This window comes from Herpailurus yagouaroundi, unplaced genomic scaffold, assembly GCF_014898765.1.
Source record: "Herpailurus yagouaroundi ecotype Mexico unplaced genomic scaffold, PumYag 29, whole genome shotgun sequence".
Classification (NCBI taxonomy): domain Eukaryota; kingdom Metazoa; phylum Chordata; class Mammalia; order Carnivora; family Felidae; genus Herpailurus; species Herpailurus yagouaroundi.
In genome coordinates, this window is record NW_024412377.1 from 158,859 (window position 1) to 178,453 (window position 19,595).

A 19,595-nucleotide genomic window follows, 5' to 3' on the forward strand; every position below is an offset into this window, starting at 1 on the left:
CCCCCCCCCCCCCCCCCCCCCCCCCCCCCCCCCCAAGCCGATTCCAGCGGCGCGTGGTTCTCTGGCCAGGGAAGCGGGAGCAGCGCTGACGTGTTTCCTGCGCAGACTCCCCGCCCCTCCCTGTGCCGTCCGCCCGGCAGACGGGCTCGCTGCCCAGACACCAACGGGTCTGCAAGTGGCCTGTCCCCCGGGGCGAGGGGGGGACCTGCCGGACGCCCTCGTTCCCGGGAGGCCGGTCACGCACTTCCGCTTCTCTTCGTGGCTTTGGGGTCATGGTTCCTAAGGATGGAGCGCCTCCATTTGGGGACACAGCTGACCCCCCCCTCCCCCGCACTGAGCTCAGCGGCCCGCAGGACGGGGAGGGCGGAGCCCCGTGGCCCTCCGGGCACTTTCATCACTAAGATCGTGGCTCATAAAGGCTCCAGATACCTCGGGACGGAGATGCTCCGCTAGGTAAGGACACTCACCTTCCGGGCACGGCGGGAGCCAAGGCCACGTGCGTGCGGGTGGGAAACCCCGTAAGCGGCCACGCGGATGCCTTCCTGGCCCGGTGTGTGCGTGTGCACGGCGTGTGTTTGTGCGACGGAGCCGTTCACTCACTCCCCCCACTCCGCGGACTCCCCATGCTGTGGGTGGGAACGTGAACGGCAGTGGACGTGAGCTCTGTGTTCTGTTAGGCAACATGGGGGGGGGGGGGGTGGTGTGTGACCGCGTCCGCGTTCACGCTGCCCAGGACTGGACGCGAAGGTCCGCGGGCGGGTTAGTCCCGGGGAGAAGGTAACGCGTCTGTTTGGAGCGGTGGCTCAGGGGCAGCACCCCGGACGGGAGGCGCGTGCGGGAGCGGACAGGGGACGGACGGGCAGCGCCCGTCGAGCGTTCAGAGCGCCGCTCCACCAGCCGAGGCCAGGGGTCTGGCGCTCTCCCACCGGCGGCTCCGGGGGTGCGCAGCAGGGGCCTGGCCGGGGCCGCGGAGACGCCTCTTCTGCCCCCGGTCCCTGATGGAGACTTCCCGAGGGTGCGCGTCCCCGTCAAGCCCGTGCCCGGCGGGGACGTGGATGTGCCCAGTGCCCAGAGGCCGCGGCAGGCACACCCCGTTGTCACCGCCACGGTTCCCACAGCCCATGGCGGCTGCTGCTTCTTCCCGCCACACCCGGAAGCCCCCGGCTTCGAATGTGACTTGAACCCTTTGAGAGGCAACACCCAGTTATGACAAGAAACAGGGCAAAGAAGTAAAAACCGTTTCACGGGTGAGTGCCACCTCGGGGCGCACCCTCCCAGCCCACCCCGAGGGCCCGGCTTCTCTGGCGCGTCACACCGAGCAGGGCCGTGGCGCATTCCCCCGTCCTTGGAGGGAGCGGCCACTTAACCGTCTTGTTGCGGTTACTTCTGGGGACTGTCGTGACCTGGCCGTTTCTCTTCTTCCACTTCTGAGCCCTTTACGACCTTGAGAAGAGGCCCGAGCGCCGGACCCTTCTTTGTGGCTGCGCCACGCGGAGCGTTTGCGAAATCCCAGGAACCGACCCACCAGGCAGGCGGGGGGCCGCACACGTTTGGGTTCCCCGGGGTGTCAGCCGCTGCCCCCGGCCGGCAGGAGCGCGTTTGCGACAGAATTTCAATTCCGGGGCTCTCCAAACATGCCCCAGAAACCCCATCGTGCCGGGTTCTCGGTCGTGGCCCAAGAACCGTCTGCGGTCGCGTTTCCAATAAAGAACGACACGTGACAAGGCGCATCCTCAGGTACGTACGACTTTACACTTTATTCATTCCAGTGGAGACCAAAGCTGTTTCACGGAGCCCACCCCGGACCCCCGGTCCCCGCGGGGCCCCCATCGTCTCCGTCCCCACCTCCCACAAAAGGGGTCCAGCCATACCCACGTTCTGAACGCCCGCAGGTGCGAGGCCGGAAGCGCAGGAGGAACAAACATCCATCCCAAGTCTGCTTATCAGAGGCTTTTTTCCTGAAAACGCGCACGGCATTCCGTTCAAACAGCCCTTCATGTGCAGACGGGGAAGGGCCTCCCCTCGGGATATCTTAGTCTGTTCACCTCCTTCCTCCGTCACTTGTATGTTTTCTCTCTTAAAAACAAAACTGTATGCATCTACAGTCACATAACCGATCGCTGTGAACCGCCAGGCTGTGTCTGGCCACCGCGGGCGCCCAGCTGGCACTGTCACGCTGGTGTGGCCGGGGAGGGGGCACAGCCGAGGCCGGGGGGCTTTTCCTTCACTCATGGCCGTGGCCGTGGATGGAAATGCGCACCGAGAACTCCTGGAGAGGTTACAAACGCTTTTTCCTGTACTTCGGGCCTGGTGGTCACTTCCTACACAGAGGCCCAAGAACAAAATACAACTTATTTAGAAATTCAGAAGAGCTTTCCCCCCAGGCAAACCCAGAGGCTTTGCTTCAGGGAACGGAGTGGAGACCGCGGGGCTTATATTGTGCTTTAAGGACAGGTTTCCAGCTGTATGTCCAGGGAGTGATCCAGGCTGAGCTCCGGGTAGTTGGGGGGGGGGAAAGGCGACAGGAACCTTCCCTTTCCTGCGTCTGGAGGCTGTGCTCCTCCCCTCGGGGTCACCAGAGGCCTGACAGCCTTCCCCAGACCTCCTGCCATTCGCACGGGCTGTACCCCCGGCACCGGCTCCTGCGGTCTGCACACGGTTCCCTTCCCCCACAGCTCCTCCCCCTGCACACGTGGGACCCAGCACCGGGAGCAGGGACGAGGGTCGGCCTCCCAGCGGGCCCGGCCCGTCGGCAGCCCCCCTGCCGGCCCAGCACCACCGTTGAGGCCGCTATGTGCACGGGGAGGCAGATCACGTCCCGTTACACGGAGACACCAGGCTGGTAACGTCTGTAGAAAAGAGGGGTCTGAAAAGGGTTAAAGAGGCAGATGGGAGCTCTGGGCCACATGTGTGGGGGACCCAGACACGGGTGGACCTGGTGGAGAGAGGCCGGCAAGAGGCTGAAGTCAAAGCCCCACACAGCCTCGGACCTGATCACAAAACGGCCCGTAAATAAATATCCTCTAGCCCTGAAAGGAAAAATGAAGTAGAAAACAAGTTTTGTTTTTTTTTTAAAAAACGCTGTGAGCTTCCCGAAGTATCTAAACGAAGTTTATAAAACGCCCGCGAGCGCCCACAGATACAGAAACGTTTAAAATTAGATGCGGCCCAGCCAGCCTGTGACCCCCAAGGTCGGCGGACGGTCTGTGCTGGGATGCAAACGCGCGTGACGCGCCCTGGCCTCAAGCGTGTGTCGCGCGTGCACGTGGAGGCCCGTCCGCCGGGCGAGCCGCCGAGAAGGGACACGAACGGGGACGTGGCAGAGACCGTGGTGGAAACGAGCCAGGATGGTCCGGGCGACGGGGACAGGCACCCGGCCACGCGGCCTCCCTCACGCGGGGCTGTCCACGGAGGAGCAGGGTGGCGAGCCCGAGTCTTGTGGATGGGCCTGAGGCCGGCGGGCGCACGGCCACGTGGAGGCGGGTGGTGACTGGGCCACGGAGACGCCTCATCTTGCCAGAAACCTTCATCCTAGTCCAGTTTCTTCCGGAAAGGTTTCCTCCCAACGCCCGAGTTTTCAGGGCTGAAGTCAGCACAGAAGCCGTTGGGGGCTGGAGCTGGGGGCGTCTGCGGGCAGCTCTCAGGACGCGTCTGGTCAGGGTAGAGGTAGTCCTCAGCAAAGTCGGGGAACGCTTCTGCAAACCTGCGGAAGTCGGCTGAAAAGACGGGCGCCTGGGTTACAGGGGGACAGACGTCTGGAACCTGGGGCCCCCATGCCTGGTTCTGCATGGGCAACCAGCTTACATCTCACACCCTCCCGGGAGGGCTGGGTCCATGTATGTGGGGAGGGCTGGATCCATGTGGGGGGAGGGGGGAGGGGTGGGGCCCATGTGGGGGGGAGGGGGAGGGCTGGGTCCATGTGGGGGGGGAGGGGGAGGGCTGGGTCCATGGGGGGGAGGGGGAGGGCTGGGTCCATGGGGGGGGAGGGGGAGGGCTGGGGGAGTCCATGGTGGGGAGGGGGGGCTGTGTATGAACGGGGCTCAGAGCCATTCGGCTTTGCCGCCTTGGGGAAATCTAAGGCGAACGTGCTCTTCGAGGCGCAGGCGTACTCCGGGTGCTTGGCACGTGCAAAGGAGCCGCTGTTCACCCAGGAGTCGGCTCAGAGGCAGGACAAAGTGTCCACACCGTGACCTGATAACCTGCGAGGCAGCCGCCACTGGTGACCCGTCTACGTGCTGGAGACACCAGGGTCGCCCTCCCGGCCGATCACCTGAGTGGCTCTGAGCCCCCGCGTCGTCTACCAGGCCTGGGACCCAGTCTTGGGGTGGGGAGTGCCCCCGGGGTGCCCCAACGGCTTGGAGACGCTCTAGGCCTGGGTGTGGGAGGGCTTTTCTGGAAGGTGCTCACTAGGCACGTCATCCCACGCCTCAGTGTGCCCGGACAACACCACCTGCCCTCAGGCGGAGACGCACGCAAACACACGCACACACACACACACACACACACACACACACACACACGCTCACGCTAAACCAACACACGTGTCTGACATTTGGACGCAATTTAAAAACACATCCAAACAAGACACGAACAATGACCTTTCCTGAGCAAATGTCTACTGTTTTTTTTAGCGAGGAAACATTCACTTCCAGACGTGCGCACTGGCTGGTGTGCACAGGGGGCTGCCTCCTGGGGGTCCTACTGCCCCTCCCCCTTCCTCCTTGGCCTGCTGGTGGGTTTCAGGTCTGAGTCCCCAAAGATCTTGGCTGTCCCACTTTGTGTGGCCGAAAGTGATGAGCCGACCCCCACCCCCTCCCTGCAGCAGTCGGTCCTGATGGGGCTGGCTCCCCGCCTCCACGGAGAACCCGGATCGCGGACCCCCACGGGCGGCCACCGCCCGGCCTCAGCACACCCCGCCCGCTGCCCTCGGGGGTGGCATGGATCTGGGGTTCCGAGCCTGGGCTTGAAGTCTGGCCCTATTAATTCCCCGCAGGGATCAGATCCCAAGTGCCCTAACGCATCCCCGCCAGGTCTGGGGAAGAGCCTTCCTTCGGACAATCTTGTGTAGCCCGAGGCACCGCGGGGCCCTGGCGAGCACGGATGGTGTCTCCCGCGGCCCGCCTCCTGGGCACACGCCTGCACAATGCAGCCGTCCTCCCCCCACGCCCGGGCCGCTCACCAAACGTGATCCTCCCCGTCTCCTCCTCGTCGATGGCCCGGAAGAGGTCGGTCACGGTGAGCTCGGCCACACCTAAGGCGGTCTTGAGGATGCTGGACAGGGCGCCTTCATCGATGCAGCCGTCCTGTGACCCGTACATCTGCAGGCAGAGGCCGGTGTCACCCACGGCCCCCCAACTGTGCAGAGGCCCTGACCCCACGGCTCCCACTCCCAGGAGCACGGAGGCCTGCGCCACACCCAGCTGCCCTAGCAGGGGGCCTCCGGGTGGTGGGACGCGTGGGTGCTCAATGAAATGGATGTGCCGCCACCGTGTTTGACCTTGAGGGGGTGGCTGACCCACTGACCTTTTCCAACAGCTTCTGCTTAGGTTCTGGCGAGTGACAGACAGAGTCCCTGGGGGGCTGGCACCAGCTGTCAACCGCAGCGTGAGCACCCCAGCGCTGCCCGTCGGTCTGCCCGTTAGCCGGGGGCCGCCCTCTCCCGGGCTCCCCCTCCTTCAGTGGCCTGAGAAGCCTGCCCGTCCAGTGGGACCCCAGCACTGAGATATAAGCACTGCCTGGCTTATACATCAGGCTCTCACGAGTCTGGCTAATAGGAGTTGCATCCGGGGGCATCTGGGTGGCTCAGTCGGTGGAGCGTCCGACTTTGGCTCAGGTCATGATCTCACGGTCTGTGAGTTTGAGCCCCGCACTGGGCTCTGTGCTGACAGCTCAGAGCCCAGAGCCTGCTTCGGGTTCTGTGTCTCCCTCTCTCTCTGCCCCTCCCCTGCCCATGCTCTGTCTCAAAAACAAAAACCTTCAAAAACAATTAGAATAGGAGGTGCATCTGTAACAAGGAGCCGTTCTCAGACCCTGACAAAACTGTGTTTCTGGGGAGTGAAGCCGGCCCAGCCCCATCCCAGCTGACAGTGTCCTGGGGAGGCGGCCGGGTGAGGGCACGTGAGCTGGGACCCCGTTATGGGTGTTTCTCAGACTCTCAGAATCCCGGGGATGTGGTGGAAGGCTCGGCGCTGGGCACACAGCCGCTCTGCAGCCCGAGCCGACGCGCTGACGAAGAGGCCGCGGTGGGAGAGCGGACCGGGTGCGGGCTGCGCCGGATGGATGGCGTAGGGCAGCCCTGTCCAGGCGCCCCGGAACTCACAAAGATCCTACCCCGTGCCCTTCTTGTGAGTGTGGACCACGAACTGCAGGAGGAAATGGATCGAGGACGTTTCGGGCGTTTTCACAAACGACGGCTGACACGAGCTTACGTGAGAACGGCAGCTGGGCACAGAGGAAGCCCGTCCGTACCGCGAGGGCTCGTAAACGGGTGCGGCAGGCCTGATGTGATCCGTGTCTCGCCGTCCCTACAAACCGACCTCATACGCACTCCACGCTTACCCTGAATGCCAGCTGGATGGTGTCCAGAGTCCGGGACGGCCGGCAGACGACGGACAGGGCGACGACATACTCCCGAGGATCCACTGTGTCATCTCCACTCTGGGAAGGAGACACATCCTCAGGGCACAGCCCGGTCCCTCCGCGTGCGCGCGCGCGCACGCGTGGGGCGGTGCTGGGGTGTTAACGCTAATCCCTGGATATTAACGGAAAGGTTAGGGGCATCTGGGTGGCTCAGTGAGTTAAGTGTTCGACTTCGGACTTCAGGTCAGGTCACGCCTCACAGTTCCTGAGATGGAGCCCTGAGTCGGCACAGAGCCCGCTTGGGATTCTCTCTCTCACTCTCTCCCGGGCCCTCCCGTGTGTGCACCCGCTCTCTGTCTCTCTCTCTCTCTCAAGATGAACTTTAAAAAAAAAAAGTTCCACTTGATTTGCTATTACCTGCTTACATGAAATGCGTATTAAAATTTTTTTGTGTGTGTGTTTATCTGTTTTATTGAGAGAGAGAGAGAGAGAGAGAGAGAGAGAGAGAGAATGGAGCGTGAGCAGGGGAGGGGCAGAGAGGGAGACACAGAATCCAACGCAGGGTCCAGGCTCCGAGCTGTCAGCACAGAGCCTGACGCGGGGCTCGAACCCATGGACCGTGAGCTGAAGTTGAACGCTTAGCCAAATGAGCCACGCAGGCGCCCCACGAAATGAGTATTTTGTAAGAACATTCACGGCCGACTGGCCTTTACAAGGTGACCTCAGCACACACGCTTTTAGGACGTTACAACTGATTCTCAAAGTCTACGAGAGCAGCACGTGAATCTCCCCCGGAAAGTTCACGCGATGCGGTGCCCGCTGCCTAAGGCTCTCCTTCTAGAAAACCCAGCAGACAGCAAGGCTCTCATCTGTGCCCTGAGAACCTAGGTGAGCACGTGGAAAGGGGGGCACCCAGCCTGGCCTGCCGTGTGCCCACGTTGCACGTCCCCAGGGAGCCTGCGGGCCGGGCTGCTGTTGAGTGAGCAGGCCGCCACGGGGCGTGGGATGAGCCAGGACAGGGAGGTGGAGGCCTCGCGGGCGGGGAGATTTCTGGCACAGGGGTGGGGGCACAAGGGTCCCTTGCCGTCCCCCGAAGGGAAGGGACAGGCTTCCCTGGGATGGTGCCACACCCGTGGTCCAGGCGGGGTGGCCTCTGGAGCGAGCTCAGGGGCCGGGCAGGTGAGTTCACTTCGGGCCCCTCAGCCTGTGTGTTCCCGGCCCTTTAGCTTCTGGGTCTGAGGGTCTTTGTGTGGAATGGGGAGTGTCTGTGTCGCAGGGCCACTGGGCGCCCGGGGTGGGAAGTAAGACCTAACAGCCGCGTGCTGCGGCGGGGGGTCTGCGGGTCCCCACCCGATGCACGTGCCGGGGACGCCGCTCGCTGCTGTGTTCCGAAGCGACACCGTGGCAAAGCGCCAGCATGAAAACACCGCCACGGCTGGGGCTCCGACGACGGGAGCGCGCGGCCAGGACACAGCTGCGAGCGGCCTTTCCGCGAGGGGGACCCTCCAGGCCAGCCCGCCGGTTTGTGACGGCGGCACACGGGGCCATGCACTGTGACGCGTCAGCAGGACGCCCGTCACCGTGACCTGTGAGTGCCTGTGGCGTCTCTGATGTGCCTGAGTCACACGCTTGCCTCTCCTTGGTCCCACCACGGGCCAGGCCGCACGGAACATGGCACGTTGCCACAGAGGACACGCTGTGATATTCACGTGGAACGTGCTGTGCTGTTCACACACATTTGTGGCTGAAGGGGCTGCTCGGCACATGGCCTGCCGTGGGACTGGCCGCCACAGGGGTCCATCCCTCGACGCCAACATCCGGGAAAGAGCGGGCGTGGCAGCCACCGCTCCCGGCATGTGGTCTCCCAGCTCCACCCCCAGGGCCCAGCTGGTGCTGGTGGCCGTGGACCCCCGGTCCAGCCACGACACGTGACCCGACTGTGACGCATGGCTGGCGGGGGTGAGGGACGCTGTGCTGGGGGGTCCTCTCGCGCTGGACGGGAGGTCCGTGGCGACCCCACGTGCCAATCATGGGGAAACAGGCCCGTTATTTGGGAATTCTGGGTTTCTGGGGAAGGGGACACTGATATTACTAGGTTTTTGGCGGTCCCACCGTAAAACCCCAAACCACAGGTATGTTTATCAGCAGACATTAACTTAAACGTCCGACTTCTGTGTGCGTTTAACAGCACAGGAGAAAACTCTGGGCGGGCTGGTCGGACGGGCGCGGAGGGGTCGTTCCCGCCCTGCTTCCTAAGTCTCCAAGAGATGCTTCTATCGTAACAAAACAATGTACACGGAAAAGCTGGAGGTTTTGCCTTGAAACCGCTCACAGGGCTATGGCCCCACCTCATCAAACAGGGAGAACAGGTCTTGTAGTGTGTCTGAGACGGGGACGCCCAGGTACTCGGCGAACTCGGGGAGGCCCACCCTGCGTCCCCCCTGCGTCTGGGCCCGGTCGGAGTATTTATCCAGATCTTTCTCCAGTGTTTCTGGTTTCAACCTACACAAAAAGAGAAGGAAGGACATTTTTCGGTGAAATCACAGCATGCTAAGAACAGGAAATGTACTGTTAGAAAATTCAAGAAAAGAGTGAAGTTGCTTTTACAACAAGAGGCAAGTTCATTTAAAAAAAAAAAAGTGTTCTAATAATTTTGCCTCGGCGTCTACAGGAACGAGGCCCCGCCAGCTGTGGGGACCCACCCTCGGGCAAGTGGGGGCGGCCGCCGGCCACGCTGCGACGGTCCTCCGGGTGGAGCCCACAGAGACCGCTGCCGAGCACTGGGGGTCTGAAGTGGGTATTTGGAAAACCCCCCGAAACCCTGAGCACAAGCCCTTTTATCTGCTTGACGGCCGCCGCGGACCCTCCGCGCCCACTGCCATCTCCAGCCTGATCACCAACAACTGCAGGGGTGGGGGCCCCTGCGAGGGCCTGACGGAAGTTTCCGGAAGCTTCCCGTCTTAGAAGCGGCGTCTCGGCAGTGCCCTTCAGAGCTCTCCCCGTCGCTGAGCAAACCACCCGAGCTTCGTCAAACCCGCCACAGCCTCGAGGGAGGGCCGTTCCGGGCTGACGGCTCGAGTGAGAAAAAAGCAGACTCACCCCAGGCCCCTCACCAGCCGGGCGAACTCGAGAAGGCAGGTGTCCGCGGGGAGACGGAGCTGGCCTTCCGCCAGGGCCAGTTGGCAATCGTCATACGTGTAGTCGGTCACCGAGACGCCCAGGGCCCTGCGGGAGAGGAGGGCACCCCGTCAGCCCCCCCTCCCCCCCCCAAGCGGCACAGCAAGGAGCCCGTGCAGGGCGACCCCGGGAGCCCGGCGCTGGGGAGGGCGTGGGGCGGGCTGAGGGCGAAGCTGGCACCCCTCCCCTCCCCCCGTGGGACACGGGTGACATTCCTCATGCACTCCCGGCTGCCCTAAAGCTGAGAGAAGGAAAAAGCACACGGTTACCCGATAGAGTTCACGGTCCTGCGGGACGTGAGTCTCAGTCGGTTTGCAAACATCTTGGTAAATTACGAGAAAAGGCGACCTTATCAACAGCCCCATCCCCAGAAGCCTGTAGGCTCTGTTCCCCGCAGCCCCAACATCACCCCCCACAGCGCTGTGGGGACAAAGGCCAGAAGAGGTGGCAGGCAACGTCAAACTTCCTCGTGACCTGCGGCCCACGGACAGAGGCCTGCGGCGGGTCCAGAGGAGAGCACCTGCCCAGAACGCCCTACCGTCCCAGGGGTAAGGCCTCCCCAGGGGGAAAACAGCCTTAGCTTCCCAACGGCAAGGCCTCCTCTCCCGGGATCCTCCCGGGCACGTGAGGGCCCTCCTGCCAGCCTTCCCGGGTCCTGTACGAACCGAACCCCCAGATGCAGACCCGCCCCAGCACGCTCCTCCTGCCCACGGCCCTGTCCCCACGCTTCCGCGGAATCCCCTTCTGGAGCCGAAGAGGTCTCAAGACTTCTTTCCTGGCCGTCAGCAACGGACCCCCCACCCCTCCCAAACCCCACCAGCGCTAAAGTCGCAGCGGCCCCGCCTCACAGGCCCCTCCCCTGTGGCTCCTGCCCCGTCCACACAGCAGCAGCACCTGCCGCCCCACACGTCCCGCGTGAGGCGCACGGTGGCCGGCGCGCGAAGACCTACGCTTGCGGACGGCGATCCCCGCCTCTGGGTCTAAGAGGTTTATGTGCCAGCCACGTTTCTGTGGTACTCCTGTGGCCCCGTGAAAACCCGTTTCAGTTCGACAACAGGAAGAAACTGCTATGAATACAGGTGGTGTCGGGGTGGGTGTGCCTGTCAAGGACAGAACACGTTTCCCAAGAAGGGACACCCGCTGGACGACCACGCGACGGCAGCCGGAGAAGAGATTCGCACCAGAGAGCCACGGCGTGTCTGTGGCGCTGGGGGCTGACAAAGAACTCCCAGAAGCAGGAGGAACCATCCACCTCGGAAGTACGCCCACATTGGTAAGTCTTAAAAAGCGGGGCGTCCGGTGGCTCAGTCGATGGAGCGTCCGACTTCAGCTCAGGTAACGATCTCGCGGTCGGTGGGTTCGAGCCCCGCGTCGGGCTCTGGGCTGACGGCTCGGAGCCTGGAGCCTGCTTGCGATTTTGTGTCTCCCTCTCTCTGCGCCCGTCCCCTGCTCACGCTCTCTCTCTCCCTCTCTCTCTCTCACAAATAAGTAAACAAGAAAAAAAACTTGTAAAAACTGGACTAAAGCACATGAGTAAGTGAAAATCTCTAGGAAGTGGATGAGCAGTTCTCAAGCCCACCTCTCAGGGACTCGTCACCCGGCCCAGCGCTCTGTCCCTTTGGGTCCTGCGGGCACAGCACAGCTGTCCCTCGCGATTCCGGCACCCGGCAGCCTTCAGGCAGGTGAAGCTGGGGAAGGCCGGGGGGGAGGAACCCACTGAAAACGCCCTCTGGGCCAGGACCCTTGTGGTTTCCCGAGTGCCCCCGCCCGTCCACTCCTGCATCCCCCCAAGATGGGGGTGTCTGGTGGGGCCCCAGCAGGACAGACGGACCCCACTTGGAGGAAGGAGGGGAGGATGGGGGGGTCTGAGCAGGGGCGGCGTGGTTCCAGAGCATCAGCCCTGGCTGCAGCCCTCGCCCCGGAGCCTGCACCGGCGTTCTCACGCAAGCCCACGCGGGCACCCTCCACGTACGAGCCCGTAACCGGAGCCACGGGGTGGCGGGCGCTCAGCACGCCGACGTGCGCACAAAGGCAACGTGTCAAGTCCACACGTGGCACTGAACGGAGAAGCTTATGAGCGAACCCCAAATTTCAGTTACTTGGACCCTGGGGCCCCAGGCTTCGCGGCTAGCACAGGATTGCCACGGTCCCCCTGCCAGGCAGCTGGCGGGTGCCTCCGAGCGGACACCGCCCCGCGAGGGGGGGTCTCACCCAGAAGTCCCGCTGGTCTCACGGTGGCGAGGGGCCGCTCTCATCAGGCTGAAGGCGCCCTGAGGTCAGGGGCGGGGCATCAGGGTTCTGAAAAATGTGCGTCTCCCATTAAGGGGGACCCTCAATGGTAGAAAAGTCGCCAAGTGTTGGACCCGGGGCCCCTCCCCTACAACCGAGAGCACCTGCCACCGTTCCCACAGCCCCTTGTGGCAAGACGGTCCCACGAGAGATCGTGGGTAAGGAAGCGGGTTCCGACGCGGCTCTCCCGCAGCCGCTAGGACCCCCGTGTGGGGACAGGAGCCGGAATGCACCCGGAGCGTCTGAGACTGTCCCTCAGGGACCCGGGCTGTTTCCAGGTGGGCCCGGAACCAGGAAGGGGACACCCCACATCCCTGTTTCTGGGTTCTCTGCCCTTTGCCACTCGACGTGTGATGCTTGTCCTCCGTTAACAGGCAGACTTTGTGAGATACTCATCAACGTTAATGGCTAATTTATTTGAATGGGAATTAAAAAGAATTCACACCCGTCAAGGCTTTGATTCCGTAGGGATCATTTACCGAGAGGCTGAAGCAAGGTGTCACCGAACGCCCTGCCTGGAGTCACATGCATCCTGGTGGCCAGCTGCTGCCTGTGTGTCCGGGATTCTGAGAGCGGGAGGGACACGGGCTGCCAGTGGCTGGGCACCCAGGGGGACCGGAGCCATCTGCTGGGCTCTGTCCCCAGCCTAGCTTTCTGAGGGGCATGTGGACACGTGGAGTTCGAATTTACCTGTGTTCAGGTTAGGATTCTGCTTTATACAGTCCCACAGAGTATGTTGCCACAGGGGTGCGATCTGTATACAGTGAGGGGACAGGGTTGACTTCACACCCAGGCCACACCAGCTCGGCAAAAGTGCCTGTGAAAACGCCTCCGAGGCCACGCAGACCTCCCGCCGGGGACCCCGCGGAGCCCCTGAGCTCTGAGAACCCCTCCCGGGACCTCAGCGGCCACACAGAGGCAGCCCCTGCTGCCGGGGAGTAGAAGAGAGGAGGGTAGAGGAGACGGGACACGGGGGGAGGGGGTGCAGAGGGCGCAGGCTGATGTCTCCCCGTCCACAACGGCCGGGAAGGATATGGAAACAAAAGCGAGAAACTCCCCGAGGGCACGCACGCTCGTTGCGGAAGCACTTTATCTTCCAGGATTAGACTTGGGAAGAGGGAGGAAGAGGGCTGACGGCTACTGCAGCGGGTGAACAGAGAGCTGATACACAGGACAGCCCCGTGGGCGCCCAGGCGGTGCGGCCCCTCGCCCTCGGGCGCAGACCTGGCACCGGGCTGACTGGTTCCTACCCACGCGTCTGAATTCACCAAGTTAAGCAACGAAGCAGAGGCAGAACCGTGACCCCACGGCCACCGGAGGTGCGAAAAGAGTGGCCACGCACGCCCCCCGCCTGTGTGCACACTCAACGGGCCCTCGCTCGCTTCTGCAGAGACCGTTTTCCTACGGCTACTGGCTAGTTTGCTCCCAGGGCTCAGGAGGAAGCTGCGGCTGAGGGGCAGCCCCGGGCCATCCTCGGGCAGTGACAGGGGCACCAGGGTGGCGGCGGGGGCCTGCGCCCGGGGCGTGGGAGGGACAGCACTCACTCTGCCATGACGCGCCGCACGTTGCTGGCATACAGGGCCGGGTCCTTCTTCTCGTCGTCCGAGGGGCTGTACACGGGAAGGAACTGAACACAGAGAAGGCCGAGTTACTTCCACAGGCATCACCAGGCCACCGGAGGTGACGGTCGCAAGTCTGACACGATTAAGGTCTGTCAAAGCACTTTCCGTTAGAACCATCTTCAAAGTGGCCACGGTGCGCGTGCACGCATGCATGGACACGTGTGTGAACACTCACAACCCACGACTCCTGGGCAGGAGCGCCCCCTGCCTGCAGGCGCACTGGGTGACAATCTCACACGGAATCTTCCTCTACGGATGCAAAAAAGTTACTCGTGTGCCTTCCTCTCGAAAGGCCTCAGCTGGTGTTGGGGGTAACACGACAAACTATTTCCTCATGAAAAAGCACCAGATTTGACATCCGCTGCATTTTCAGATTATGACAAACCGTCCCACGGAAGTGTGCATTCGCGTGAGCGGCGCTTTAAATGAGTCCCACGCTCTGCTGCCGCCCCACTGTGTGCAGGCGTCACTGTGCCCTCTCTCTTTATCACAGACATCTGACAGTACAAGGACATCCTGAAATCCCACCAGTCCTCATCACGTGACTTCATTCACCCGGCACCATGAACTAGACGCCGTGGAAGTCACAACAGATGCTCACGGACACCCGTAAGCATGGCGTGAGTAAAGACACTTAGAGCGATTTCAAAAAGTCATTGTGTCTTTTGAACTCAGAACATCAGAAACGAGGTGTGAAATGGAGTTCACACTGGAGGCACGGTCGTCCGAGGCCCCTGCACCGGCTGCTTCCGGGCCACCGGCACACGAGCCACATAGAAAGTTCTAAGGGGCAGGCCCGCCACCCTCGGATGTGGGCCGGGGACCCTTTGCTTCAGCCTGTTGTGATTAAGTGGCTTCTGTTCTCCTGAAGTAACAAACCCGGAGGCCGGCCGAAAGCCAGGCTCATCAGTAAGTTCGGTGCAACATGACAACTTTTACCGGAAGGAAGTTGTCTCGTTACACCCTCCACGCCATGAACGGGCCATCCCTACTCTGCGGTGCGGGACTAGCCTATTGGTTCCCTTCTTAAAAAGGAACCCTCCTCCCTCATGCACTTGGATGAAACACGCAGGCTGAATGATTGTGACTATTTAACAGAGTGGAGGGAACAGGAGTCGTGACTCGGAGACACCCAACGGGCTGCAAGCCGGGAGGCAGGTTATGCGATCCGACCGAACATCGAACAGAAAACGGCAGCACGAGACATGTGCCACGTGAACTCGCCAGTATCAGACCACGTAAAAACGCCAAAACATAACTCACTGCGTATGCGCCAATTTGCTAACCGTGTTAAAAGACGGTTGTGGATTTTTAAAATCCTATCTAAACGGATTCAAAATCATGCAAGAGACACAATGTGATTGATGAAAAGCCATGGGAAGTACCTCTAAGGAGCTACAAAGCAAGACAGATGCGTATAACACTGAGACACAACGTGACACTGTATAGTATGTGCCGCGACAACACGTAACACTGTGTCTGTGGAGACCCCGACGTCGTACAACACATCCCCACAGACACAAATATGACACAGTATCCGCTAACACCACGTCCACACAGGTAACGTCACGTTGTGTTTGCACGACACCAACACGACATTACATCTGTGCGGACAACGACATGACAATGCTCAACTCATATCCGTAGAGTCCCCAGTCACAGACTGTGAAACGCTGTATCCGTGTAGACGTCAACACACAACTTTACCTGCAGACGCTGTATCACATCTGTTGGTACAGACGTTAATACAACATTGTATCTATACACCCCAGTGAAGGTTGCCTAAGCTGCATCTGCACAGAGGATAACCCTGTGCGACGCTGTATCTGTAAGAGCCCGACGTAACACCGTATCGCAGTGCATCTACGCAGACCTCGACGCCAACACTACGGTTCCTACCTTTATAAACCCCGGCATGACATTGTAGAGGACGCCGCATCTATACAAACCTCGATTTCCACTCGATTGTGAAACTGACAGAGCGTGAGCCACAGGATTTTCAACCTTAAAACGAACAGACAGATTTACAGCATCGGTTAAAGGGTTCTCGATTTTGTTAAACTACTTCCGATTCTGGAGCAGAGCCTCCGGATGCCTTCCCCTGCAGAGGGCACCACTGTGCAGTGAATTCTTTCAGCGGACGCCGAGCCTCCCTCGGCCTGACCCGAACCTCGCAGCAGTGAGGAGGATGGGGCTACCTTTACCGAACAGGGGACTTCCCTGTCCCTACTAAATGCACCGACCCTGCAGCTCTCCTTTGCCCTGCACGCCACGTTTCCCCCGTGTGTCCCCCAGCTCAGGACACCTCGCCCACCTGACGCTGTCCCCGACCTGGCCGTCCCCAGTGACGCAGACCTCTCCGGGCCCGGCCCTAGAGCTCCTGACCGGCATCACCACCCTGTTCTTTGCAGAAGTTGGACGAGGGGAGCCATCCGAGTCCTGTCCTCGGGCCATCGCTCACCCTCCACAGTGGACAAGTGCCCTCTTAACTCCTTGCACACCCGACTTCTGCCCCGTCACTGCCACCCCCAAGCCTGACCGCCACAGCCCAGAGGAGCCCCCTCCTGCCTTTCCCAGCTTCCCTCTTGCTTCTTGCCACCCACCCTCCACACTCCAGCCCCCGCAACGCTATCACTCCCCCCCCCCACCCCTCGCCGGCGCAGACGCTGCCCTTTAGGGAGTCTTCCCAGCATTCCGTTCCAAATGCCTTGGCAAGGCCTGGGGGCCTGGCTCCACCAGCCCCTTCCCACCGCCAAACAGCAGCTCAAATGCTGGCGTCGTGGGGAGGCCTGCTGTCCTGGAGCCCCCCCGGGCCTGAGACGGGGGCCGTCCCCGCAGCTCCCCTCCCTTCCTAGCAGCCGCAGGTGTCCGACGTGACGGTGGTCACCGAGCCGACAGGCTCAAGTGGGAAGGAGAGCCACTCCCAGTTACCTTCCCACAACGAACTTAGGTCCTGGACGCCAGGAGGGTGAGAACGGGCCAGGTTTGTACACCTGGTTTGCACAGGGGGCAGAACTGAACTGCTGTTGAACAGCAGCGGGTCACGCGTCCGGAGTTCCCACGTGTGCACAACGCAGGCCAAAGTGCAGGCCAGTCACTTGAGGGGCCACTGTGCTTTCTGGGGAGGACAGGATGCGTGAGAGCGCGCGGTGTCTCACTTACGCTCCAGGTCCTTGCCACGTCCACGTGATGGTGTCCTGGGGGGCAAGAAAGGAGCAGGATGAGTCACAGCTGACCCAGAGTGTGCCCGCCCTCCGTCCTGGCCTCGACCTGCCCGTCTCTCACCAAGACGCTGGTGCCCTCTTCTTCCCCAGTCTGCTCTGGGACAAGGGGGCAGGCGGGTGGCTACCACCTCCGGGCCGCTCTAGACACACTCCTCTCCTCCCACGGCTCCAGGGCCGGTGCATCCCTTGTCCTGTCCCTTGTTCAAGCCGTCCCGCAGCTTCGGTCTACGGCCCAGGAGCCTGCCTTGTGCGGGCCTCGGGAGCGGTCCCTACCGCGTGAGGTGCGTTCCAACCCACACCCACCTGTACCCCCACTGCGGGGCCTGTGCGTGCCCAGCACCCCGAGACTTGTGGACGCCCCCCACCCTCGGTCTTCGCTGCTGTGCCAGCACTGGGCGGGGACGGACGTCAGAGGACACGCGCCCTGTTTCTACCCTGATGCCGGTCCCCCACGTGGGCTTTCTTCTGAAGTCCTTCCCACAGGCTGCTGAACACCCCTCCCTCCCCGATCCCAACCTCAGGGGCTTCTCCGGCCGCTGACCCCATGGCCCTGGCCCACCCTCCTCCCCACAGGACCGGGTGCAAAGTGGTCAGTGGCGGTTTTCCGGGAAATTATGCAGCTGAAGAGGACGACACAGGCCAACGAGAAGAGACTGCAAAGCAGCCAGGCTGAATGCTTCTAGAAGAACCCAGGAGAGGCAATTTGCTTAAACTAAGTTGACAAAGCAAACTTAAGAAGTGGAAAACCTAGAATTCTACACGTCGATGACAGATTCTCTGACTCTCAGATGCCGGCTGACGCACGCACCTCTCCGGTCACGTACCGCGAGACTGTGCCACCTCTCGGTTTCCATGGCTTCCGCTTCTGACATTTACTCACTGGCCACTCTGGGGGCCTCTTTTGTGTCCGTCTGCACCTGAAGGCACGGGGTCTGGTCCAGCAGAAGGTGGGCCAGGCCCCTCACGCCCACAGACGTCACCCACAACTCTGCCCCCATCCGTGCCAGCAACTCCAGACCCCACCGTGCTGCGACTGGGGAGTTTCTGTTTTGCTGTCACAAAGACACAGTGGGTCAGAGACACAGCTCGCTGTGACAAACCCACCTCCTGTGTCTTCCGTCAAGAAACAGTCCAGCGCATCCAGTGCCCAGGCAGGGCCCAAGGACACGAGTCCCTGTGTCCCAGTCTCAGCTACGAGAGCCCGACGCCTGTCGAGGTACAAGGACGTCCCCCTGGCAGGGGTTCTGCTCTTAGAGAGGTGGCAGCGGAGGGCACGGGGGCCTGTGACCAGAACCCGCCGAGGCTTCGTCCAGCTCCCTGCCTCCCCTGAGCTGGGGGTCCGTCGGGATCACCCAGGCACTCGGAGCCCCACACGCCCTTCTTTTACTCTGCTCTGTCACAAGCAAAGACCTCTGCACGGAGCCAGATGCACAACAACGGCGTATTAAATACCAAGTCACTTAGTTCCTTTCCCTCCTGCGGTCTCCAGCCTTTCAGAGCTTAAGCACTCTTAATTTTAGTGTTTCCTGGTAAACAGGCAGTGAAGGCTCCTGGGGACATGGGGGCCCGTCTCACATCAAACCATCAGACCGAACAGACAGGAAGGGCCTCCGCTCACGACCCACGAAAACAGGACTTCACGCACGAATACTGAAGCGTTCTGGAATGTCGGGATTGACTACAAACGGTGCCTGAAACGTCTTCAAACTCTCATTCCCAAGTAAATCACCGGAATCCCCGGGAAACGCGCTCACCAGTTTGTTCGGGTACCGCAGAACCACAGGCTGGACAGGAACTCCTGGGATGAACGCACCTGCGGGGGAAAGGGCAGCGTCCTAGGTCCCGAGCCGCGGGCCCCGCGCTGGCGCCTCTCATGCTGGTCTTGGAGTTAACGTGAGCTTTTCTCCCTCGGCCTCCTGGTCAGAAGTCTTCTTAAGGTGCCTGGAGGGACCCTCAACATGGCTGCCAGCTGTGAAATCTCAGGGGAACCCCAGGCTCACAGCCCGTCCCGCAGGAGCGTCTCCGGCCTGGGGTGTACTTTTGTGGGAAATCTGGGAGGCACCGGTGGGAGCAAGGGTCTCCCCTGCTTTCCCAAGGAGGAATTTCTCTGTGGAATTAAGAAAACTACAGGGGCGCCTGGGTGGCTCAGTCGGTCGAGCGTCCGACTTCAGCTCAGGTCATGATTTCACAGTTCGTGGGTTCGAGCCCCGCGTCGGGCTCTGTGCTGACAGCTCGGAGCCTGGAGCCTGCTTCGGATTCTGTGTCTCCCTGTCTCTCTGCGCCTCCCCTGCTTATGCTCTGTCTTTCTCTCTCAAAAATGAATAAAACGTTAAAAAAAATTAAACAAAAACCCTACATACCAGGCTTGAAGGTAATTAGGCACGTCCTGTTGGTACATGTTCCTTCTGGAAAAATCATGATCTTGGAATGAAAAGAAAAAAGGTGAATCTTAGACATAATTCAGAATACAATCTATTTTCTCTGCTGCTGACATACTTCAGATGTTTAATCTACTTCGTTGAAACGGGTCAGACACAGGACGAAGGCATACACGGACGGATTTCCTCTCCAAGCACGGGTTCTACTAAAGTCTGGAAGCACAGACCTACACACAACACAGCCTCCTTCGAGTGTGCAAAGGGGTGTGCTCACGAGGGGTGTGCTCACGAGGGAGTTTACTCACGAGGGGGAGTGCTCACGAGGG

At 61.2% G+C, this 19,595-nt stretch overlaps 1 protein-coding gene across 1 annotated transcript in view; it reads right to left on the reverse strand.

Annotated features, from left to right (window-relative positions):
* Positions 1-1,733: 1,733 nt before the first annotated feature.
* LPCAT1 (lysophosphatidylcholine acyltransferase 1) overlaps positions 1,734-19,595 on the reverse strand; it is a 43,160-nt gene continuing 25,298 nt past the window's right edge. Inside the window, exons 5-14 of the mRNA XM_040493390.1 lie at positions 19,252-19,312; positions 18,646-18,704; positions 16,830-16,864; positions 15,617-15,671; positions 13,590-13,672; positions 9,679-9,804; positions 8,928-9,081; positions 6,559-6,657; positions 5,180-5,318; positions 1,734-3,716 (exon numbers count right to left, since the gene is read on the reverse strand). Coding sequence (XP_040349324.1) covers positions 3,532-3,716; positions 5,180-5,318; positions 6,559-6,657; positions 8,928-9,081; positions 9,679-9,804; positions 13,590-13,672; positions 15,617-15,671; positions 16,830-16,864; positions 18,646-18,704; positions 19,252-19,312 — 996 coding nt within the window. The 3' untranslated portion in view covers positions 1,734-3,531. The remainder of the gene's footprint in view (positions 3,717-5,179; positions 5,319-6,558; positions 6,658-8,927; positions 9,082-9,678; positions 9,805-13,589; positions 13,673-15,616; positions 15,672-16,829; positions 16,865-18,645; positions 18,705-19,251; positions 19,313-19,595) is intronic.